Below are 25,841 nucleotides of genomic sequence, written 5' to 3'. Positions count from 1 at the left end.
CATAGACTTCAATAGGCAGGCGAATTTTAAAACCCACAGGGACTCTTTCTGGCCACAATAGTGATGGAAAAGTTGTTTCAAGGGGACTAAAACCTGGACTGTGGCATGCCGGAGGGGGATCCATGGCAAAACTCCCATGGAAAATTACATAGTTGATGCAGAGTCTGGTTTTAATCCATAAAGGGCATAAATCACCTAACATTCCTAAATTGTTTGGAATAACGTGCTTTAAAACATCAGGTATGATGTTGTATCGATCAGGTAGTGTAAGGGTTACGCCCGCTTCACAGTGACAGACCAAACTCCCCATTTGCACAAGGTTGGATACCAAGCTAGCCATGTCCCGTTCCTTGTCCTCACTGATGTAATTGAAGGTCTCTTCCTCCACCCAGCCACGTACAACACCAAGGGTCCCCGCAAGGTGACAACAAGCCCCCTGGGACGCCTGCTGTGTTTGGTCTTCCACCTCCTCAAAGCCACCTTCCTCCTCTGACTCCTCTTCTTCAGACTCCTCTCTCTGCGTTGCCTCTCTCTGTGTTATTAGAAGGTGTGTTAAGTAGTACTATTCCTATCAGTTTAATCCCGGTTACGTCCCCTATCAGGGGACGTGTATATGGCATCAATTTTAGGAACCGGGAGATGGAAAAAGATGCTTGGTTGGTCCTCCTACTTCAAATTTGGGGCACTGCGCGTGTAATCTAATGTGCCACCAGTTGGAGTGGTGTGTTAAGTAGTACTATTCTTATCAGTTTAATCCCTGTTACGTCCCCCTCATCAGGCAACCTGTGCCAAAAGAAACTGAGTCGTGGGAAGTCCAACACCCACCTAGGTACAACTGCTTTGCGAAGGCACATGATCGCACATCACAAACACCTGTGGGATCAACACACGAGTACAAGCAGCACACAAACTCAAAGCCGCCTTCTCCTCCTGTCCAGCATCTTCAGCCATGTCAACCACTGCTGTCCTCCTTGCCCCCTCTCAACCATCCGCCACTCCGTCTCTCGCCTTTTTAGTCGAATGTATCCCCCACTGTCAGTCCCTTCGGGATCCATCCCTCATTCAGCTTAATAAAGGTGAGGTAATCTAGAATTTTTTGACCTAAGCGACTTCTCTTCTCAGTGACAATACCTCCTGCTACACTGAAGGTCCTTTCTGACAGGGGCAGGCCAGAAGTTCTATCGCAAATTGGGATAGCTCAGGCCACAGGTCAAGCCTGCACACCCAGTAGTCAAGGGGTTCATCGCTCCTCAGAGTGTCGATATCTGCAGTTAAGGCGAGGTAGTCTGCTACCTGTCGGTCGAGTCGTTCTCTGAGGGTGGACCCCGAAGGGCTGTGGCGATGCGTAGGACTTAAAAAGCTCTGCATGTCCTCCATCAACAACACATCTGTAAAGCGTCCTGTCCTTGCCGGCGTGGTCGTGGGAGGAGGAGGATTACTTTCACCTCTTCCCTTGTTAGATTCCCGTTGTGCTGTGACATCACCCTTATACGCTGTGTAAAGCATACTTTTTAATTTATTTTGGAACTGCTGCATCCTTTCCGACTTGCCGTAATTCGGTAACATTTCAGGCACTTTCTGCTTATACCGGGGGTCTAGTAGCGTGGACACCCAGTACAGGTCGTTCTCTTTCAGCCTTTTTATACGAGGGTCCCTCAACAGGCATGACAGCATGAAAGACCCCATTTGCACAAGGTTGGATACCGAGCTACTCATGTCCCGTTCCTCGTCCTCAGTGATCTCACTGAAGGTATGTTCTCCCCCCCCAGTCACGTACAACACCACGGGTACCAGATAGGTGACAACGAGCACCCTAGGATGCCTGTTGTGGTTGGTCTTCCTCCTCCTCCTCAAAGCCACATTCCTCCTCTGACTACTCTTCCTCACAATCCTCTTCCAGCGTTGCCGCAGGTCCAGCAAGCGATGCTGATAAGGCTGTTTCTGGTGGTGATGGTGACCACAACTCTTCCTCTTCCTGCTCATCTACAGCCTGATCCAGCACTCTTCGCAGGGCACGCTCCAGGAAGAAAACAAATGGTAGGATGTCGGTGATGGTGCCTTCGGTGCGACTGACTAGGTTTGTCACCTCCTCAAAAGGACGCATGAGCCTACAGGCATTGCGCATGAGCATCCAGTAACGTGGCAAAAAAATTCCTAGCTCCGCAGAGGCTGTCCTAGCACCCCGGTCATACAAATACTCGTTAACGGCTTTTTCTTGTTGGAGCAGGCGGTCGAACATTAGGAGTGTTGAATTCCAACGTGTCGGGCTGTCGCAAATCAAGCGCCTCACTGGCATGTTGTTTCGCCACAGGATATCTTAAAAAAGTGCGCCATGGCCGTGTAGGAACGCCTGAAATGGCCACACACCTTCCTGGCCTGCTTCAGGACGTCCTGCAAGCCTGGGTACTTATGCACAAAGCATTGTGCGATCAGATTACACACATGTGCCAAGCATTTTTATTTTTATTTTTATTTTTATTATTATTTATTTTTATTTTTATTTTATTATTTTATTATTTGTATAGGTTTATATTTTTTCATTTTTGACTTGGTTGTTCTTATTTGGTACAATGATCACTTTAAGTGTCCATCTCTGGTATTCCTGTATGAATAACTATTTCCCCTGTTTATTTACATTGATTTATATTGTATATTACATCTAATAGATTTAATTTCCTGATCTATGCCATATAACATGTCTGAATGATTAGGATGCTCTGTGAAGATTTACTTTGGCATAGTTTTTTGGCAGAGTGAACATACTCCACTATGTGGGCTGTGCAATGGAGAATTGAATACAGAACGATGTTATGTTTGGTACTCCTGCCAATCCGTTCGGAGGAGGATAATCGCACGTGCGTTCCAATGACGTCACGTGCGTTTCACAGACCCGGAAGTGGGTCGCGTCTGGATACCATGGAGGATACGCTGCATGTATTTACTCTTTTTATTTGCTTTTTTCTTATTTGTCTTCTCTCCTTTATGGGCACAGTATCTGTAGCCAGGGAATACTTATGACATAATAGGTTATCCTATATATATATATATATATATATATATATATATATATATATATATATATATATATATATATATATATATATATATATATATATATATATATATATATACACACACACACACATCCTAGAATTCCTAGCATTAATATGATCATAGAGTGATTCATGTCTTATGTGTATGCAGTTAAGCATAAAGTGTGCATTTATGGATTTGATTTATGTATATATTGTAACATTTCACGTTTGATATTTGTTTCTTTTACAATGCCTTTTTAAAATTACCTTTTCATCAATTAAGAATTTCTACCAATTAGCAGTAATTGATTGATTGATTTCCTACTTGTCAGTGTTTGTTATATAAGCACACTCTGCACCATGTGGTGTCAGCTTGAAAAAGACCTTTCCGGTCGAAACGTTTCATTGCATTCTGTCACAATAAATCTGCCTGCGGCTTGGGGTTGGAGTGCCTGTGAGTTTTTTCTTCTTGGACTATTGTACTGGGATTGCTGGTCCTGCTCTGGAGAACCCTTGGCTGTTGGGATTGAGTGCGGTTCTCATCATTTACTCAAGCACGGCACATGTGTCAACTTGCCCAAATTCAATGCCGCCAACAAATTTCTTCCGTTGTCACAAACCACTTTGCCGATCTCCAGTTGGTGCGGAGTCAGCCACTGATCCACCTGTGCTTTCAGGGCGGACAGGAGTGCTGGTCCGGTGTGACTCTCTGCTTTCAGGCAAGTCAACCCCAAGACGGCGTGACACTGCCGTATCCGGGATGTGGAATAGTACCTGGGGAGCTGGGGGGGTGCCGTTGATGTGGAGCAAGACGCAGCAGCAAAAGAGGACTCAGCCAAGGAGGTTATGGAAGAGGATGGAGTAGAGGAGTTGGCAGCAGGCCTGCCTGCAAGTCGTGGCGGTGTCACCAACTCCTCTGCAGAGCCACGCATTCCATGCTTGGCAGCCGTCAGCAGGTTTACCCAATGCGCAGTGTAGGTGATATACCTGCCTTGACCATGCTTTGCAGACCAGGTATCAGTGGTCAGATGGACCCTTGCCCTAACACTGTGTGCCAGACATGCCATTACTTAATTTTGCACAATCGAGTACAGGTAGGGGATTGCTTTTTGTGCAAAGAAATTTTGGCCGGGTATCTTCCACTGCGGTGTCCCAATAGCTACAAATTTTTGGAACGCCTCAGACTCCACCAGCTTGTATGGTAAAAGCTGGCGGGCTAAGAGTTCAGACAAGCCAGCTGTCAGATGCCGGGCAAGGGGGTGACTTTGTGACATTGGCTTCTTATGCTCAAACATGTCCTTGACAGACACCTGACTGTGGGCAGATGAGCAGGAACTGCTCAAGGCGAGAGACGGAGTGGCGGATGGTTGAGAGGGGGCAAGGAGGACAGCAGTGGTTGACATGGCTGAAGATGCTGGACAGGAGGAGAAGGCGGCTTTGAGTTTGTGTGCTGCTTGTACTCATGTGTTGATCCCACAGGTGTTTGTGATGTGCGATCATGTGCCTTCGCAAAGCAGTTGTACCTAGGTGGGTGTTGGACTTCCCACGACTCAGTTTCTTTTGGCACAGGTTGCAAATGGCATCACTGTTGTCAGAGGCAGACACACAAAAAAAAATGCCACACTGCTGAGCTCTGTAATGACGGCATTCTGGTGGTGGCAAAAGCATGTGTTGATTGGCGTGCTGTCTGGCTGACCCCGGGTGCCGATGCATGCTGTCTGTGCCACTAGCTCCTTGCAACGACCTCCCCCTGCTTCCAACTCGTCTCCTCCTCCTCTCTGTCTCCCCATCTGAACTTTCCCCTGTTCTTCTTCTCTTCTAGCGGGCACCCACGTGACATCCACGGACGCATCGTCATCATCAACCGCTTCACTTGTATCTGACAACTCAGCAAAGGAAGCAGCAGCGGGTACAACATAAACATCATCATCATCACACTGTACGTCCATGTGTGTAATGCTGCCTGACAGACATATCCCTGTTATCTACATCCTCTGGCAATAATGGTTGCGCATCACTCATTTCTTCCAACTGATGTGTAAATAACTCCTCTGACAGATCAAGTGAAGCAGCTGTGGTGCTAGTGTTGGTGGTGGCGGAAGGCGGGCGAGTGGTAACTTGAGAGGTGCCCGAAGCGAAGCTGGAGGAGGATGGTGCGTCAAGGTTCCGAGCGGAAGCTGTAGAAGATTGGGTGTCCTGTGTTAGCTAGTCAACTATTTCCTCAGAACTTTTCGAGTTCAGGGTACGTGGCCTCTGAACACTGGGCATTATTCTAGGGCAAAAGGGAATCACAGCACCACGACCACGACGGCCCCTGCGGGGTGGCCTGCCTCTGCCTGTCATTTTTTTTCGGATTAGTGGTACTATGCGTGCAAGCTACTGTGACAACAGATATGAGTGGCACTGTGCACTGGCAGAAGTTGGCAGAGTAGACGCTGTAGGCCTGACACACACGCTTGCAGACAACTAACTGCTATTCAATCTATTACAGTCAAAATTTTATTTTATTTTTTAATGTACACTACTGTTACACCAGATATGAGTTGCACTGGTGTGACACTGTGCCCTGGCAGGCTCTGAAACGCACACGTGTGAAGGAAACTGACTGCTATTATATTACAGTCAAAAAAGTGTTTTTTTGTTTTTTTTAAATGCAAGCTATTGTGACACCAGATATGAGTGGTGGCACTGGGCAAGTGGGCACAGTATACGCTGTGAGCCTGACACACGCTGGCAGGCAGGCAACTGCAATTAGATTACACAGGAAAAAAAAAAAAAAGCAGACTGATGTTCTAGCCCTAAAAAGGGCTTTTTGGGGTGCTGTCCTTACAGCAGAGATCAGATGAGTCCTTCAGGACTGTAGTGGACACTGAATACACTAGCCTAGCTATCGATTTCCCTATACACTGTCCGTCCTCTCACTAAGAATGTAGCTTCCGGGGGGGGGCGGGGCCTGGCCAGCATGGCGGACGGACGTGCATGAAGTGAGCTCCCTGCATACAGCCTGCAAAGTGAGACCCACAGAGGGAATAATACCTTTGGAGGTTGCTCACTGAACACTTACCTGTTCCTGAACACCAGGGAGCTTACCCGATCAAGTTTGTAGCAGCCTATGACTACGCACTGTCCTGCAGCCTATCTGCTCTGGGAGTTCTGTGGCAGGGAGAAGCGGCCGATCTCCCGGCCTGGAGCTCTCATCGTGTCTGCACCTCATATCTACAGCCCCGTTTTCCCCCCCCTCTGGACTGGTGGGGGTTATCCCGGTCCCCACCAGGGAAAGGCTAAAGTAACCCACAAGGCTAAATGGCCACTACTCACCCTGACAAAACGAGCCATTGTGTCACAGCTAAGATGGCCGCCACTCCGACAGAGCAATGAAGCCCACACTGAGAAGCTAAGTTCCATGCAGCCTTTGATGTTCTCTGTGCAGTCTTCTGGAATCGGATTGAATCACAGCAGAGGGCTTTGCTACTCACCTCACCTAGGATGGAAGAGATCTCCAGAGGTGCCCCAGCATTGTGCTCTCCTTCGGAACAGAGAGCCAGGGGGATGGCACACCAACCAGCGGCCCACGACTGAACAGGACCTATCCCAGAACCTCACAGGTTACTTATACTGAAGCTGGAGGGTTGGGGGGCGACCAGGCATCTTCTTCCACAGTGGACTCGGGGAGCAAGGGTGCTGATGCGCCGACCTGCTGACCCTCGTGGTCTGAGCGATCCTCTGGTGCACCCGGCAGGCGGTGGAAGCACTACTAAGCGGCACATGGATGCGAGTAGAGACGACTACTCTCTGAAGCATGTCAGAGGAATTGGCTAAAACATCTCTGCTGCTGAGAATCTAAAATGCCCTTGTTATGAGGTGTAGTCAGTTGTCTAGCATTTAACAGCACTCACTAAGAGGTTATTTAGTCTACTTATTTCTAGTTTTGATATTCTGATTCACACATGTTGATCTATAACTGGTGGTGTTAATCCCCTTATCCCTCTTCAGTTCAAGCATGTGTATTCAAACTTACGAACACTCAACATGTCTGACGATTTCCCTGTGCCATGCTTTTCACTTATATCAAGACAAGTTTACCTAGCATGATTGTTTTATATTTTAAAAATGTGCAGTTCCTCTTGACATTTTGTTTCATAACTCTAAGTCTGTATTCCATTGCATTGCACCATATGTCATTGTCACTACGTGTATGTTCACTGCACTTCAAAAATAAAGAATTAAAAAAAAAAAAAAAGAATGCAGCTTCCGAATGAATCTAAAATGGATGCTGTCCAGGAGGTGGGAGGGTCTGGGAGGGAGGGTCTGCTGCTGATTGGCTGGAATGTGTCTGCGGACTGTGAGGTACAGGGTCAAAGTTTACTCAATGATGACGAATAGGGGGCGGACCGAACATCGCATATGTTCGCCCGCCGTGGCGAACAAGCTATGTTCGCCAGGAACTATTCGCCAGTGAACTATTCGGGACATGTCCATCTAAACACCAAAGATCTTCTTTAGACACTAGATCCACCACCGCCCAAGATTCCCCTTTACACACCAGATCCACCACGCAGGATTCCTTTTTACACCACTACCCAGGATTCCTTTTTACACACCAGATCCACCACCCAGGATTCCTCTTTACACACCAGATCCACCAACCAGGATTCTTCTGTACATACCACATCCACCAACCAGGATTCTTCTTTACACACCACATCCACTACCCAGGATTAATCTGTACACACCAGTCACACATAAGGACTAGGTCTCACCACAAAGAACCCTTCTAGACTCATCAGATCTACATACTAAATACCTTCCATACCCTACTGCAGTGGGTTCCATTGCATTTGTAAGCTCGACATACCTATTTGCAGGTGTTTCAGCCAAGGGGGCTAGTGTAAAAATAAGTACTGCACATGCTACGCTAGAACAAATCAAAACTCTGTGACAAAACATTTTTTACATCTAACAGAACAGTTTAAATTTTTTATTTTTTTTAAAATTACAGCTTCATGGGGGCGGGCCCTATCTGCCATGCTGATAAGTCACACCTATGTTGTATTAAATCTATAGTGCACTAAAAAAAAAAAAAAGTTATATGTTCATGTATGAGCATTAGAACAAATATTTAAAATGAATGGTGTATATTACAAATAACAGGGTTTTGGTTTGAGGATACCTGTACATTTGCCACACGGTAGTGACAAGACAGTGCTAGCTCCAGCCCACCACCAAGAGCCACCCCTTCGATGGCAGCTACCACAGGCTTCTTGCATCGTTCAATTGTATCATTTATATTATTTAAAGAGACAGAGTCCAAAGTTGAAGAGCCAAACTCCTTGATATCTGCACCTGTGGAAAAGAACAGAGACATGTGGCTACGATGCGAAAACATAATATTGTAGAAAGAAATGAGGATAAAGAATAAATTGTACCTGCACAGAAATTGCCATTGGCCCCGCAGAGAACAATAGCCTCTATTGAGGAATCCTTACTGGCATCTCCAAATTCTTTCGCTATTGAGCGACGGAGAGAGTGACTAACAGACAAAAAAAAAAAAAAAGGATGAATGTTAAAGAACCATGGACGTAACAGTAACATATAACAGTCATACTTCACTCTGTAAATAAAAAAAAATGATTGTGCCCTAGCCCTTATATCATCCAAATTACATGTATATAACAAATACCACTCCTACAGTAAAATAAAATAACATTAAGTAAATAGCTGCTACCACATTTATAGTGCTCTTCTCAAAACCAAATTACTTAAAGGCATAGTATAGGCATCAAAACAACTTTAGCTTAATGAAACAGTTTGAGTGTATAGATTACACCCCTGCCGTCTCACTGCTCAATTCTCTGCCATTTAGGTGTTACATCACTTTTGTTTATGTAGCTCTAGTCTCAACTCCCCTGGCTTTGACCTATACAACCTGCATGGAAAAAAAAATGTTTTCAGTCAGATGTTAACTTACTTTAGAAGTTTTTATGTCATGCTCTGTAAATTTAACTTTAACCATACACAAGAGGCTCCTGCAGAATCTAGAAGGCTATTAAAAGTGCAAAAAAAATAATTCAAAATTAATCTGAATGTGCAATAAAGGAAGTTTAAACATTACGTCTATCTTTAAGAGTTTACACATGGAACGTTGTGTAAGTCATATGCAGTGAGATGTAACTAGGGTTGTATAAACAAAAGTGATTTAACTCCTAAATGGTAAGAACTGAACAGTGAGAGTGCAGGGGCATTATTTATATACCAAAACTGCTTCATTAAGCTAAAATGGCGTTGGTGCCTATAGTGTCCCTTTAATAAAACAATCAGAAAGTGGAGTTCTTGTATACAACCTGTGTATTGTGGGACACACTAAACTTTCATACTTATCTTCAAAAATTATTTCTTATGTATTCCCATAAAACCAACTAAATAATGGAGCGGTGGTATTAACACTATTATATTCATGTAAAAAACATTATGCATTTTTAAAAAATAAACAGTAGGAAATACACCACATTAAATAATAAAACAAAATAAAGTACGGTAATCTGGACAATATTACATCTAGTCACAGGATTATATGATATAATAAAAAGAGACTTGTCTGTATTTAAAAAGCTGTGTTATTATGCAGGTGATAGATAGCTGTCTAAGGGCAGGTTTAACAGTCTCTTACAGCCCACTGATTCCAAATTTCTGATACGTTGACGTAATTGACCCCCTGTGGTTTACTGAGAGCTGAGTCAGTATCACTCCTACTGAATTGGAACATCCGCTGTATACTAAATCATATCCAAATTATAAATAACAGTGCATGCAATGGTCTTCGTGAAAATTAATTGATGAGAACATACAATGTTCTGTGATGCTCTGTCATGAGTGCACCAGAAAATGTTGTGCTTTTAGCATATATAGGCAGTATACAAAATAGACGTCTACGCATTTTTATAAGACTATCCTGCATACGAACAAGTCCTCCTAATTTTATAGGGAGTTAGTAGCGCAATCCAAGTGAACTGTTATTACTCATGAGAGCATCTTATGATACAAATTAGCAAATAAGTCTAAAAAAATGTTTTATGTAAATATTAGGAAATACAAATGATACCAATAATGCCACATGTATCTTAATTATAATACAAAAACATAGCAGTCTTTAAAAAACATTTACATCAATGATTTTCTTCAGCAGCAGATGATATTGGATCAGCCCTAGTGTAACGATAAAAATAAAACATATATGCAACCATCATAGTGTAGCATTTACCAAATCGGTGAAATATATATATATATATATTAAATAAAACCACTCACATTGTTAGAGGTAATAAGTTGGCTCTAACTGTAACAGCCATTTCCGCAGCCATTCCCCTCAATATTAGGTGTATTATCCAAAGTTATTCTTCAATGCAGCATATCACAACCCAACGAAAGAGAATATTCTCATAGTGTAATATTGCACATCAAATTAATTAACCATATAAAATAACTAAAAAGCACTCACATAGATCAGAGCCTACATTGTATGGTTCAAATAGCTTGCAGCATGTGGGTTAATCCACACCGACTCTATGGGTATCTGGATTCTCCATACAAATCACGACTTGACTCAAAGTAAAAATCAGCTTTATTAAAAGCAAATGCATGCGGTTTCATCAATCTGCCTTTTTATCCAGCTTACGGAGTTTCATCACTCTAAGCTACACTATGATGGATATAGAGATTATATATATATATATATACACACACACACACACACACACATAACATAGTGCAAACTGTATAATTAAAGGTGATATAGATGAAAATCAAATGCCAAATGTCAACTCACACTTTCATGAGCTAAAAAAACTTAGCTCAAGTTCTTGCGCCTTAGGGTCCGTTAAGGCGACCCTCTCCCTCCTTTATATCCAAATTGTCCACAAGGTAGTATCCTAGATAATGGATGTAGAGGGAAGGTATATAGTGTGATATCGTTTATGTAATAAATATATTATTAGAAAGTGAAATTGTACTCACAACCCCAGAGCCAAAGAGGGCTCACTTCAATTCGCATATGGGGTTTAAGGACCACATTCCTTCTTTGTATAAGCAGGAAAAAAATGTAAATGGTGCCGTAAGTGATATAAAAAGATATATTTTATTGCTACAAAAAATTATTTAATAACAGTATAAAAATAATTTTCAGATTAATCATTTACTCGGCATAAAGTCCAAAAATCTGTTTGCTCACTGTTGCTCCAGGACGCGTTTCGCCAAAGGCTTCCTCAGCAGGAATGATTCTTTGTGAGTTCTGTGGACTTATTTCCTGCTTTATATAAACTTTTCATTTTTTAATTTACAATTATTGTTTGCTTATCGAGATGCGCGGGAACACGATGTAACAGCTGGAGCCAAAACCTACATTCTTTCATTCTTCGAGGGATTTTCAAAATTAATTCTAATGGTGTGCTTTTCTTTGCTTAAGCACGTTTAATTATTATTATTATTTTATTTTTTTTTAAATTCTTTATTTTTGTGGTGGAGAAGTTCCACTGGTTTTGGCAATATCAAACATGCATTCAATGCAGAAGAATAAGGGTTAAACAGAACATTGATGTATAAGATATGTCATTAATGTACAAGATACACAAGTCATTCTTGGGTAAGCGTCCTAGCAGAAGAGTGTACAAATAACTCTAGTCTCCGTCTAGCACTAGCCACTCTTGTGGACTTAAAATGTACATTATGGTGTGGCATTCTAGCGGCTCGTATGGGGTCACTCTGATGACAGTGGTATAATGTGCTAGTAGCTCCAATGGGCATAAGGTGGGGGCTTAAGATTTATAGCTTGGTGTGGCGAGTTTGGATGGTCTAGTGAACTTACATTGTACTTCCGTGGTTTATCGCGCTGACAGCTCCTGAGGGCTCAGGGTTAATGAGTTGGCTCAGCTTGTCAGCCGCGTAAGCGGGTCTAGGACGGGCGGCATGGTGTGTCACGCTAGTGGCTCCTGTGGGGTTGAAGCATGCTGGTCGCTCCTGTGGGTTTAAACTAAAATAAGCGCCGTGGTTTGCGACTCATGTGGGGTTAAGATATTCACGTTGGTGGGGCCGGTTAGAAACTCTTATGGAGTTTATGTATCTACTGTGGTGGAACACCTGTACGTCTTTTGTGGGGTTAACGCAGATACCCTGATAGCACTTGTTGGCCCCTCTAGTGGGGTAGACATGAACACATTGGTAAAGCGTGTAAGCCACTCTCGTGGGGTTAAGCTAAACATATTGATAGCACATGTTAGTAACTCATGTGGAATTAAAATAAAACACTTTACTAGCATGCGTTAGCAATTCAAGGGGAGTTAATAAACAACAATACGGAATAAAGTACATCAACGATCACATTGGGGCTTGCGTGAAGGCCCTCTATGGGGTTAGTGCGGGTAAGGGTTCGCCCTGTGGAAGTCCATCAAATCAGTCCCAGGTGTGCTATCGTGGGTGGGAACTGTCCTCCCCTCCCTGCCATCATGGCTGGGTTACCTCTGGGTTTAAGAGTCCTATGGAGGGTCTTTCCGGTCTAGTGGTTGCGCGTCCATGGATGGCCTAGGCCCTGGTTTCTTTTTCCATGTGGGGTTCGCGGTCGACTGGGCTGCTACCGTTTGTTGTTCCGCTGGGAGCGGTGCTGGCAGATCAAGGGCTCTCAGGAATTCCGTGTGATCCTCGGAAGCCGATAGTACATGTACTGTATCCCCGTGTGGCACCACCAGTGTCCCCGACAGTCCCCATCGGTATTTAATACCTTTGCCTCAAAGGATCCGGGTGGTGGGTGCGAACCTATGCCGTTCAAGCAAGACTGCAAAGGGTAGGTCGTCGTATACTGTGATTTTCGTGTTGGCTATTAATAGGCTTGGTCGTTGTCTGGACCGCGCCATTATAGAGGACTTCCCGTTGGTGTCTCTGTGTCAGGGTCTTACCTGAGTTGGGAGTCTGTAGCGCAGATATGTTGCTCACCCTTGCAGATAGCCACAGGCCGAGGTGGTCAGGTAAGAATTCACCTGGCCTGTGGGTCTGTGCACGGGGGCTGTGCAGGATGCAGTACCAAATACGCAGGACAGGCAAGGACTGAACCAGCAGGATAGTCGAGGGATAGCCGAGGTCAAAGGATGCCAGAGGTCAGGATAAAGGTAATCAGAAGCCGGGGTCAAAAACACGAAGCAGATGAAACAAACACTGGTACAAAACAGGATCACAGGATCAAAGACTTGACCCTGAGCACAGGGCGAGGCTGGGTTTAAATACCCTGCTGATGACTGATCAGGAGAAACACAGCCAAGTCAAGGTGCAGCCCCCAGAGTAGTAGCCATGCCAGGATGAACAGGACCGGAATCAGTAGTCACTGTATAAAGCTGCTGTGGCTCAGAGGCAGAAAGCAGGACTAGGACTGAGAAGTTCCCTGGTTCAAGTCCCCTGTTGGGAACTCCAGGAGCGACCACGTCTGGCTGTCTGTCTAACTGGTGAGAACCGTGACACTGTGGTGATGGCTATGATGTCCCGGGGAGCGTCCGCGAGTGCCGTGGGGGCCTTCCGGACCCTGAAGGCTGTCACGATCGGTGGTCGCTCTCCATCCGTCTGCACTCCGAGTTCTCTCAGGACCTCGTGGGTATAACTCATCAGGGCATCTTGGCCTATTGACTCTGGGGCCCCAGGGATCCTGATGTTTTTTCGGCGGTACCGTGTCTCTAGGGAGGTAACTGTGCGGGAGAGGCGCTGCACTTGTTGGGTGAGTGTGGTTAGGCGGGAGCTGGTATCGTCCAGCATCTGTCCCCTCTCCACTTCTCCCATACGGCGGTTCAGGCCTCCGACCTCCGCCTGTACTCCAGCGAGGTCGGCCTTCCACACCTCTCTCAAGTCCCGCAGTTTTTTAATATCTCCCTTGGTGGAGGGGGATTTGTCTGAGTCAGACCTCTGGTAGATCCCACTGCTGGGTTGGGGTGCTTGGGACGTCTCTTCCTCCAGTGATCGCTCCGAGTCGCTGGAGCTGCGTGTTTCCACGGGCGCCATATTTAGTCGGGCCTGTGGCGGTGGTCTGGTGAAGGACAGTCTGATATCTGTGTGACTGTTGCTCTCAGCTTGGGCCAGTCTTCGGTGTTTGCGCCCCATCTCTCTCTTGTGGGGGTCTCTCAGGTATCAGCAATGTTAAAATTTGCTCTTTTCGGTGGCAAAATAGGCAATTTTAGTCTTCTGGAGCGGGAGCTCAGTTATTATTTCCTGCTTTAAATACCATACTTGATTGAAGAATCAGGTGTTTTGGCTCCGATTTTTCGCGTGCAATCTCCATGGGAACGGAGATGCCCTGCGTTTCAAGCCTCCAGTTTGTGTAATAACTTCCACGTTATGTGCCGATTCGTCACATCCGGTTTCGGCTTAACCGGAACTATGGGTTCCACAATGCAGGTCAGCGTCAAATATATACACACACACACACACACACACACACGTGTTTAAAATTGGGAATACACAAGAAATATTTTTTGCAGATAAGTTGAATTTTTAGTGTGTCCCACAGTACACGGTTTGTATACAAGAGCTCCACTTCACAATTAGGACTTAACTTACTCTGTAATGCATGTTAATTATAGTTCCAAACAGGCATAATTCCTTTGTGAAGCATTAGCACCACAAGGCCACTCCAATGGGCACAGTTAAGAACCATCTACTGTTTGACACCTGGACCTCACCTACATCATACATAATTCTCCTTAGGAATAGATTAGGTGTACAAAGCATTTATAGAGAATTAGACCTAGTGATATTATTGGTGATGACACCGGTAATACCACCATGGAGAATCCATATGTTGTGAGTACAAAGAGGACATCTTTCACCTTTTCTCTCCAGCTCATGAGAGAACACAAATAATGGCCAGCAGGGCCGGATTAAGAGCCCAGTGGGCCTGGTGCTGATAATTATGATGGGCCTAATTACAAAATCTTATTGACCAAAAACACTAAAACAGTCCTACCTCCTAAGCGTCATGTATCTGATGGAGATGATTCTGTAGGGAAACTCATAGGATGCAACTATGAGAAAACACATACCCTTTGATAATCTCATGCTTTCATCTTTCAAGTAAACCCATGCCCCCTAACAGCAGTGTCCAGTAAAGCAGGAAGTCTATGGATGCGGTAAAAGGGTGGGATACTGACACAAATGTCATAACCAGAACGGCCGAAAGGGCGAACATTCACAAAAAGGGGGAATGTCTGTGTCCCTATGTCTCCTAGTCCCTTAGTGTTTGTGTCCTCATGTCTCCCAGTGTCCCCATGTCACTAGGGGACATTGGGAGACATTGGGACATTGAGAGACATTGGGACACTGGGAGACATGGGGAAACAGATACTAGGGAACACTGGGAAATCTGAGACTCTGAGACCTAGGAAATCTGAGACTCTCGGGGACACTGGGTGACAGACACGAGGGGGCACGGGGAGACATGGGGCACTGAGACACTGTGATATATAGGGGACACTGGAGACTTGATAAAAACCTGGGAACAGGTCAAAATGTTGCGGTGTCCAATAAACCTGCTTAAAGCTATCACAGTGAGTGCCTGAGATTTTTTTCTTTTATACTAGGGGACACAGAGACACTACGGGCACAGAGACACTACGGGCACAGAGACACTACGGGCACAGAGACACTACGGGCACAGAGACACTACGGGCACAGAGACACTACGGGCACTGAGACACTGATACATAGGGGACACTGATACATAGGGGACACTGATACATAGGGGACATTGGAGACTTGATAAAGACCTGGGTACAAGTCGAAACGTTGCGGTGTCCAATAAACCTGCCTAAATCTATCACAGTGAGTGCCTGAGATTTTTTCTTTTATACTAGGGGGCACTGAGACACTAGGAGACATGGGGACACAGAGACATTGGGAGACTAGGGGACTTTGGGAGTCTAGGGAACACTGAGACACTAGGGACACTGGCACACTACAGACACTGAGAGACACCAGGGACACATGGGGATACTGAGATACTAGGGACACTGGCTGGGAGACATGGGAACACTGCCATGTCTCCTATGTCTCAAAGTCGCCCAGTGTCCCCATGTCTCCCTGTGTCTCCATGCCTCTCAGTGTCCCCATGTCGCCCAGTGTCCCCTAGTGTGTGTATCCCCATGTCTCCCAGTGTCCCTTGGAGTCTGTGTCCTCATGTCTCCCAGTGTCCTGATGTCACTAGGACACTAGGGGACACTTAGAGACATGGGGACACTGGGAGACATGGGGCCACTGAGACACTAGGGACAGTGGCTGGGAGACATGGGGACACAGACTAGGGGCCACTGGGAGACATGGGGCCACTGTGTCCCTAGTGTCTCAGGGTCATGGGCGTCCGAATGGGGGGGCTAAAGGGAGGTACCCCCCCTCCCCCCGGATTTTTCAGCTTGTGCTGCTATCTTTCGTTTTAGTGTGATAATACAGTGCAATACCAGCGCTGGCCAGTAGGTGGCGCGGTGAATGGAGAAAGGCAGGAAGCTACAGCTTATTCCTGCTGCCTCTCTCTCATGACTGAAACCGCAGGGGAGCAGCACAGAGGCAGCCTACAGAGCAGGTAAGTGAGGGATGGGGGGGTAAAGTAGAAGGAGCAGGAGGGGTCAGCAAGGAGCAGGAGGGGTCAGCAAGGAGTAGAAAGGGGCAGCAGGAAGGGGTATGGACGGTCTGCAAGGAGCAGGAGGGGTCACCAAGGAGTAGGAAGAGGCAGCAAGGAGTAGGAAGAGGCAGCAAGGAGTAGGAAGAGGCAGCAAGGAGTAGGAAGAGGGAGCAGGAAGGGTCTGCAAGGAGCAGGAAGAGTCTGCAAGGAGTAGGAAGGGTCTGCAAGGAGCAGGAAGGGTCTGCAAGGAGCAGGAAGGGGCAGCATGGAGTAGGAAGGGGCAGCAAGGAGCAGGAGGGGTCAGCAAGGAGTAGAAAGGGTCTGCAAGAGGCAGGAGGGGGCAGCAAGGAGTAGTAAGGGTCTGCTAGGAGTAGGAAGGGGCAGCAAGGAGAAAGAAGGGGCATAAAGGAGTAGGAAGGGTCTGTAAAAAGCAGGAAGGGTCTGCAAGGAGCAGGAAGGGGCAGCAAGGAGCAGGAAGGGGCAGGAAGAATCAGAAGGGAAACTTTGGACATTCTCATCTCCCCAGGTAAAAACAAACAATATCAGTGTTAATGTGTTCACTTTTATTTACTGAGTGTCAGGAAACACAGAGGGCCGCTGGGTAGGGGTGCCGCTGATTGGCTAGATGGGTCAGCTAGCACTCTAAGCCAACCAGTAGCTCCCCATTCATAAAAACGTAAAACATTTTTATGAATCGGGAACTAGCGATTGGCTTAGAGTGTCAGCTGACCACTCTAGCCAATCAGCGGCACCCATGCCCAACGTCAATCTGCACTTCCTGACACTCTGTTTCAGAAGTCGAATACCACTGAGCGACCTGGAGATCTGGAGCTGAAGGAAACCTTTGGGGGTAAACCATTTGAGAGCGGTTTCACCCCTTCAAAGAAAGAGCACCCAGGGGCCTCCTTGCATCACATCATTTTCATTTAGATAAAGTTGTTATGGTGACCAGAACGTTCCTGTAATTTGATGAAAGGAACACTATAGTGTCAGGAATACAAACATATATTCCTGACACCATAGTTGTGAAAACGCTATTCATCCTTGCTTTATGTGAAAAGGACTATGCTCCTTCCCTTTCATGACACTGTCAAAAAGGGGCCAAGCATGGATGTCATTACAATTATGCCCCCCCCCCCGAAAAATTTCTGCGGACGTCCATGCTCAGGGTCCCCATGTTCCCCAGTGTCCCAATGTCTCAGCGTCCCCATGTCTCGGAGCTGCTGTCTGGACTCTCTGTGCAGAGCTGCTCCCCCGCGGATCAGTGAGTAGAGAGAGGCAGGGAGGGAGATGCTGTAACTTCTTATCACTGCCTCTCTCCACACAAACAGCGACCCCTACGGGCCGGCGCTGGTATTGCAGAATAATCTATGTTTATACTGAGACAGACATTTGTATTGCCGGTATTACTGCAATACCGGCACCGGCTAGGCAGCCTCAAATACCTGAGAAATACTTCTGAGAAATACCTGGCAACCCTAAGAAATACATGAGAAATACCTGGCAACCCTAAGAGTAGTGTGTAAAAAAAAAATAAAAAAAATAAAAAATGTAAATTTTTTTTTTTTTTTTTTTTTTTTTAAACCAATGGGCCTATTGCATGGGCCTGGGCCTGGAGCTGCAGCTCCATCAGCCCCTATGTTAATCCGGCCCTGATGGCCAGCATGGCTGGGTGGCATGTGGCCAGGTGACTGCACACAGCCCAGTTCATAAAGTCATGACTAAAAACTGATAGTAGCCACAGTATGGCTGCCTTCAACATATCAAGCAGTCCAGCACATTGTATGTGGTAAATGTATCTGTGGCAGCAAATATAAAGGAACATTGTCAGGTCCCTGGTGTTTCTCCACAAGAGTTCTGCCAACTACTTGACACTCAGTGGGGAGCACGCACTTTGCTTGGCAATGCTGGCTGAGATTATTGCATGAGGCTGGACTAAGCAGTTTTATCTTCATTCAGATAAAAGTATTTACCCTGCTAGATAAAGACATATTGGTATATATACCTATGGTATTTTAATAAACGTAAAAGGGATATGGTCATACATGTTAAATGTCAATTGATTGGCATAGACCAGGGGTAGGCAACCTTCGGCTCTACAGATGTTGTGGACTACATCTCCCTTGATGCTTTGCCAGCAATATGGCTGTAAAAGCATTATGGGAGATGTAGTCCAAAACATCTGTAGAGCCGAAGGTTGCCTACCCCTGGCATAGACCTTTAAGCCTTTTCGAAAAAAACACCTCTGAAGTTTATTCACTAAACACTGAATTGTAGTGAAATTAAAATTTTATGGTAAAAAAAAAAAACTTTAGCAAACTTGGAGCATTTTTGCAAATTGACATTATTTACCTAAACATTACAATTCAGTTTTTGGTTTACTAGTGATCTCACCACTAACACCGTATGTTTTTCTTAGCAAAACTGCATAATTTGATGCTAGGAGAAAACATGATTAGTTAATTAAAGTCGCAAACATTAAAATCCTGTTCTGCGTCAAATGACTAGCAGGAACAAGCACCAGATTCAGCTAGGCAGTGAATTTATAAAAAAAACAAACAAAAAAAAAAAAAAAAAAAAAAAGATTTCACACCAGGAATAACAGTGCCACAATGCTTGGCAAATATCCAAGTGGTTTGTATGGATTTTAAGTTTTAATTTGTTAACGGTCCCTCCAGTAGATTGTGATTCTTTAGATTGTGAAAGAGTTGATAATTTTTCACAATCTACTGGGGGGGGGGGGCTGTTAACTCAGTTTAATATTAATATGACGAAAACGGTAAAAAAAAAAAAAAAAAAAAAAAAAAAAAAACAATTTGAAGCTTAGTTGAAGGGTTACTCCAGCCACCCTGACCAATTCTGCTTTTTTTTTTTTTTTTTTTTTTTTTTAAATGCTGCACATCCAGATATCCCATCAAGAGAGACAGGGGTGGGTGTGGTAGAGGGGTCAGTGACACGAAATGCGCCACTGGTGATGCCCAAAGGAAGCGAGAACACCAGAGATATGAGTGTCATCACTACATACCTGAAATCAAAAAAGAATAACAAAATATACTTTTTTTTTTTGACTGGGGGGCTACTAATTGGCATACAGTAGGCAACCACCAGCACTCCAGACTTTGTGGACTACATCTTCACTGATGCTTTGCCAGCATTATGGCTGTAAAAGCATTATAGGAGATGTAGGCAACAATATCTGGAGTACCAGCTGACCGCTAGTAGGCAATAAGCAGCGCCCCTGCCAGATCCTTGATTTCTGAAGAATTCCAGAGAGCAGAACAATACGATGATAGAGGGCAGACGTTGGGGTTAAACCGTTCGTAATTGGTTTAGCCCCTAATGGTAAGGAAGCGCCATTTTGATGAAGTTTTATGGGGCCGGATGTAAAATTTTAATGGTTTCACAAGTGGCCCATATTAACTAGTTTGCACATTGTGCTTTTTCTACTGTTTTGAGGTAGAATTCTAGTACTGATTGAACCACGGCAGTTTTACATAAATTGTAATTTATTTGTAAATTATTTTTGGATTTATGGCACTGCAGTGACCACACTCTACCCCTTATTAATATTAATATCAGCTGTTTTCCTACAATACTCATAATAAGCAATTTGCATTACAAGAAAATCTGTAAATAAAATAAGAAATCAGGCAATCTGTTAATAACTGTGAAATGAATACAGGGCTTACTTTGCACATTTATATTATTTAGTAATCAGGATATACAGCTCATCAGACAATTTTCCCATGCATCAAAGTTTATGCTGCCAGTATCAGGAAACAGAATGTAGCAACCATTGAAGGGGCAATGTGAGTGATCCCACTGGTTACCTTAGTGCATTGACAGGAGGGTGGTTGATTGTGATCACGGCCACTGAGTGAGACAGACGTCGTGTAGCAGCCATATTCACTTTCTTCTACCCAGGTGTAAAGGTCTGTGGGCTTTAACTAGATCTAAAGGTAATCATAAGTGAACAGGAGCCATGAGATTCACTGTCACAACCCTTCCTGCTCTAATAGCCAATCAGCAGCTCGATAGGCGTGACTTCCAATGGAACTTTGGAATAAAGACTGCAGGAAACTAGTTTAGATGTCTGTATAAATATCCACACAGCAATAAGAGATTTTTTACTTGAATACATCAAGAGAACATATGATCATTATATTTAGTTATATTCAGAGCTCAATACATTTTCGGACATATTTTATCTTTAGAGCAAAAAAAAAAAATACTTTTTAAAAAAATGTTTTTTTCTATTTTCATATTCATAAAAATATATGTTTTTTGTGACCTATTTTTGCAACGCTTGGAATAATATGGCTGAACTATTCAGAGAAATTGGTTCTTCTACCAATTTGTTATTATCTACAAAGAAAGTGCTTGTTGTTGAAAGAAGGAAGCAGTTCTAAAACATGTAAATTTGTTGCAGGTTGAAACGTGCATAAGAACCATATTTATTTATTTACACAGTAAAGTACGTAAATCTAAAATTATTTCCTATAATTAAATGCACTAGTGAAAAAAAAATAAAAAAACTGGTGCCACTATGTAGAAATTAAAATTTAAAACAGAACTGTAATTTGTCGTACAATTAGATAGTAATGCAATGCATGTCCCTCAACTGTCTCAGCAGGTCCACATTTTGTTCCTTAGTGTCCCACATCTTGGGACACCAGGGAACTGACCCTCGTTTAGCACAATGCAAACGCTGTGTTTTGCATTAGGACCATGCTGAAATTCAGTTGCCCTGTCTGCATGGTGTGCCCTGATTGGGGCAGAAAGTCTGTCAGTTAACCTGGCATGAGTTCATGCCAATGGGCAGCCCTGCTCGTTTCTTGGCAGTACCATCCATTTTGTATATTGCCAATGATACACTACATACCTAAAATTAACTGTATTACCAGTGTTTTGTTATTTTTCTGGACACATCAGAAGTCTGCGCCGCGTCACTTCTGGGGACACAGAATCAGCTGTTTCACCGCAATTTCATGCACAAACACAAACCTCCTGCCGATTTATGTACTTTTAATAAACATTGATTTCCCTATTTTTATTGTAAGTGCTGAATCAAAATATTAATATATAAAAAAATCGGGAAATCATCTAGGAAATACAAGGGGGTGCAAAGGACCACCACTGATGTCTTTCATATCCACCAGCACTTCATCAGAGACTCGCTGATGAAATGTCGGTAGGCACAAAACACATAAGTGGGGGTCTTCTGTTGCCCCTGTATGTTCTACCTCCATGTCTCTTAGAATAAAGGTAATTTATGCTTATCTTTAAAGCAAGCTGTTTTTGTCTTCTGTATAGAGGAGATCCAGTTATCTGCCATTTTTCTGGACCAGCCCACTCACCTCTCTATAAACATATATATATATATATTATAAACATTGATTTCCCTATTTTTATTGTAAGTGCTGAATCAAAATATTAATATATAAAAAAATCGGGAAATCAATGTTTATAATATATATATATATGTTTATAGAGAGGTGAGTGGGCTGGTCCAGAAAAATGGCAGAACACTGGATCTCCTCTATACAGAAGACAAAAACAGCTTGCTTTAAAGATAAGCATAAATTACCTTTATTCTAAGAGACATGGAGGTAGAACATACAGGGGCAACAGAAGACCCCCACTTATGTGTTTTGTGCCTACCGACATTTCATCAGCGAGTCTCTGATGAAGTGCTGGTGGATATGAAAGACATCAGTGGTGGTCCTTTGCACCCCCTTGTATTTCCTAGATGCATGTCCAGTGGTGTAACTAGAGTTTTTGCCCGAGTTTGCCGTTCCTATCTCGACCCACGCCATGTCCGGTGTAGACATAGCAAAGCATCAGCAGACATCCCAACATGCCAAAACTCATTTCAGGGAGGCAGCTTCACAAGCTACTTGGTAGGAGGACTTTACACACGTAGTGAGAGTGAGAGTGACAGAGTGTTCATCCTGATTGGTCTCTCTTTGAAAAATCAGGAAGCGCACTATGTCATTCTCTCACTACGTCTGTCTGTCACTCAGTTTCTCCAGATCCCAGTGTCTACCTGGAGTGGCTGATGTGGCAGTGGCGAATCTAGATCCTAATCTCAGGAGGGGCACCAATAGTTGGCTGTAGTGGGGTGATAGAGGCTGTAATTTAGGAGTTAGGGGCTCTAATGGAGGGACAGGGGCTTTAGTGTGGGGCATGAGTTATAAATGGGGGGTTAGGAAATGTAGTGGGGGATAAGGGCTGTATTAGGAGGGTTAGGGGCTTAAGTAGGTGGATTGCTGCAATTGGGGAAAGGGGCTGTAGTGTGGGGAATATGGGCTGCAATTGGGGGAGAGGGGCTGTAGTTGGGAGGATATGGGACTGTAGTGGGAGGTAAGGACTGTAATCGGAATGGTGTGCAAAAGGGGAATTAGGGTCGATAGTGGAAAGGGGTGTTAGGGGCTGTAGTCGTGGATTTGGGCTGCAAGTGGAGGAAATAAAGGCTGTAGTGGGAGGGATAGATGATGTAATCGGAAGGATAGGGGCTGTAGTAGGGGAGTTTGGGGCTGCAATTGGGGGGGAGGGGACTGTAGTGGGGTGTAGGGGCTGTGATTGGGGGGCTGAGACTGCAGTGGGGCAGAGAGGCTGCAATTCAGAAATCTTGACCCACGTCATGTCCGATGCAGACATGATATCCTGCACCAGACATGACGTTTTGTTGAGATTTCTGACAGGTCATTATTTCTGACAGAGCACCAGACGGAGGTGTTGGCCCACAGGCTCAAGCGCCACCCCCAATAAAATGCCTCCTTGGGCGGATCGGCCCTCAACCTCCCCTAGCTACGCCACTGCGCATGTCTACTCTATTAGAATAATAATAACAAAGTGTTTAACCAGGAAAGGTACATTCAGATTGTCTCTGGTTTCCAAGTACTTCCTGGGGATGTTACTTTTGTCAACATCCAGGTAATTTATCCTTATCTCTGGATTGGTCACGCCCATTTTGGGCATCGCAAGTTAAGTGTTTTACATCACTGGAAACATAGTTATATAGTTACATAGCTGAAAAGAGACTTGCACCCATCAAGTTCAGCCTTCCTCACATTTGTTTTTTGCTGTTGATCCAAAAGAAGGCAAAAAATAACTAGTTTGAAGCACTTCCAATTTTGCAACAAACTAGGAAAGAAACTCCCTCTTGACCCCAGAATGGCAGTCAGACTAATTCTTGGATCAAGAAGCTATTACCCTACATTGAAAAATTATATCCTTGAATATTCTATTTTTGCAAGTATGGATCTAGTTGCTGTTTGAACATCTGTGCGGACTCTGATAAAACCACTTCTTCAGGCAGAGAATTCCACATCCTTATTGTTCTTACGGTAAAAAAACTTTTCTTTGCCTTAGACAAAATCTTCTTTCTTCCAGTCTAAATGCATGACCTTGTGTCCTATGTAAAGTCTGGTTTGTGATTAGATTTCCACACAATGGTTTGTATTGGCCCCGGATATATTTGTATAATGTTATCATATCCCCTCTGAGGCAACATTTTTCTAAACTAAAGAGGTTTAAATTTGTTAAGCTTTCTTCATAGCTGAAATGTTCCATTCCTTTTATTAATTTTGTAGCCCGCCTCTGCACTTTTTCTAGTGCCATAATGTCCTTCTTTAGAACAAGTGCCCAAAATTGCACAAGATATTCAAGATTTGGTCTTACCAGTGATTTATAAAGAGGCAAAATGATATTCTCATCCTGAGAATTAAAATGCCCCCTTACGACTCTGCCCACCTGTTGGGAGATATGGGACTGTTCAGTGGCGGAACTACTACGGTTGCAGCTGCGACCAGGCCCGTCATTCCAGGGGGCCCGGCCGCCCTGTAGACCCCTGCGACCGGATGCCATGTGTTGCGGCCCCGGACGCGTGTTAAGGGGCCCAACGGGTGGCCCATGCTGTTAGGGCCACCCGATGGAAATTAATTTCCAGGGGGCCCAGTCAGTGCTGTGGCATTTTAACAGCGCAACCGGGCCCCTGTCATGACATCAGAGGCTGGGTCACTTTCTCCCAGCAAACAGTGAGAGCCGCGTGGGAGGAAGAGAGGAGGGAGTCAGAGTGGGAACTCTAACTCCGATCAGCCTGAGCAACCGGACCCCAGGGAAAGTCACCCTCCGGCACCTAAGAGGTAGGAAACAGGAGGGTGACATTTTGCATGTGTCTGTGTGTGTGTGTGTGTGTGTCTGTATGTATGTGTCTCTGTATGTCTGTATGTATGTGTTTGTGTCTGAATGTATGTGTCTCTGTGTGTATGTGTGTGTGTCTGTCTGTATGTATGTGTGTTTGTATGTGTCTGCGTGTGTATGTGTGTGTGTCTGTATGTATGTGTGTTTGTATGTGTCTGCGTGTGTGTTTGTATGTATGGGTCTCTATGTGTATGTGTGTGTGTGTCTGTATTTGTATGTGTCTGTGTGTGTGTTTGTATGTATGTGTGTGTATATATGTGTCTCTGTGTGTATGTATGTGTGTTTGTATGTGTCTGCATGTGTGTTTGTATATATGTGTCTCTGTGTGTGTGCCTGTATGTATGTGTGTTTGTATGTGTCTGCGTGTGTATTTGTATGTATGTGTGTGTCTACAGGTATGTGTGGGTCTGTGTGTTTCTGCATGTGTTTCATTTTTTGTCGGCATGTGTGTGTGTGTGTGGGGGGGGGGGGTTATAGACGTATGTGAGGGGTCCAGGGCAATTTTCTCACCGGGGCCCGTGGTTTCTAGTTTCGCCTCTGGGGGTGTTCCTTTAACCCCTTAAGGACACATGACATGTGTGACATGTCATGATTCCCTTTTATTCCAGAAGTTTGGTCCTTAAGGGGTTAAAGGGACACTATAGTCACCTGAACAACTTTAGCTTAATGAAGCAGTTTTGGTGTATCGAACATGCACCTGCAGCCTCACTGCTCAATCCTCTGCCATTTAGGAGTTAAATCCCTTTGTTTATGAACCCTAGTCACACCTCCCTGCATGTGACTTGCACAGCCTTCCATAAACACTTCCTGTAAAGAGAGCCCTATTTAGGCTTTCTTTATTGCAAGTTCTGTTTAATTAAGATTTTCTTATCCCCTGCTATGTTAATAGCTTGTTAGACCCTGCAAGAGCCTCCTGTATGTGATTAAAGTTCAATTTAGAGATTGAGATACAATTATTTAAAGTA

General features: G+C 44.4%; 1 protein-coding gene across 1 annotated transcript in view; it reads right to left on the bottom strand.

The window, feature by feature from the left end:
- Window positions 1-20,678, bottom strand: part of EHHADH (enoyl-CoA hydratase and 3-hydroxyacyl CoA dehydrogenase) — a 59,567-nt gene extending 38,889 nt beyond the window's left edge. The window contains exons 1-3 of the mRNA XM_063429887.1: window positions 20,502-20,678; window positions 8,462-8,565; window positions 8,206-8,378 (exon numbers count right to left, since the gene is read on the bottom strand). Coding sequence (XP_063285957.1) covers window positions 8,206-8,378; window positions 8,462-8,565; window positions 20,502-20,575 — 351 coding nt within the window. The 5' untranslated portion in view covers window positions 20,576-20,678. The remainder of the gene's footprint in view (window positions 1-8,205; window positions 8,379-8,461; window positions 8,566-20,501) is intronic.
- Window positions 20,679-25,841: the final 5,163 nt, after the last annotated feature.

Source organism: Pelobates fuscus, chromosome 8 (assembly GCF_036172605.1).
Source record: "Pelobates fuscus isolate aPelFus1 chromosome 8, aPelFus1.pri, whole genome shotgun sequence".
Classification (NCBI taxonomy): domain Eukaryota; kingdom Metazoa; phylum Chordata; class Amphibia; order Anura; family Pelobatidae; genus Pelobates; species Pelobates fuscus.
The sequence above is the reverse complement of the archived record's forward strand: the minus strand, read 5'-3'. Positions and strand labels throughout refer to the sequence as shown.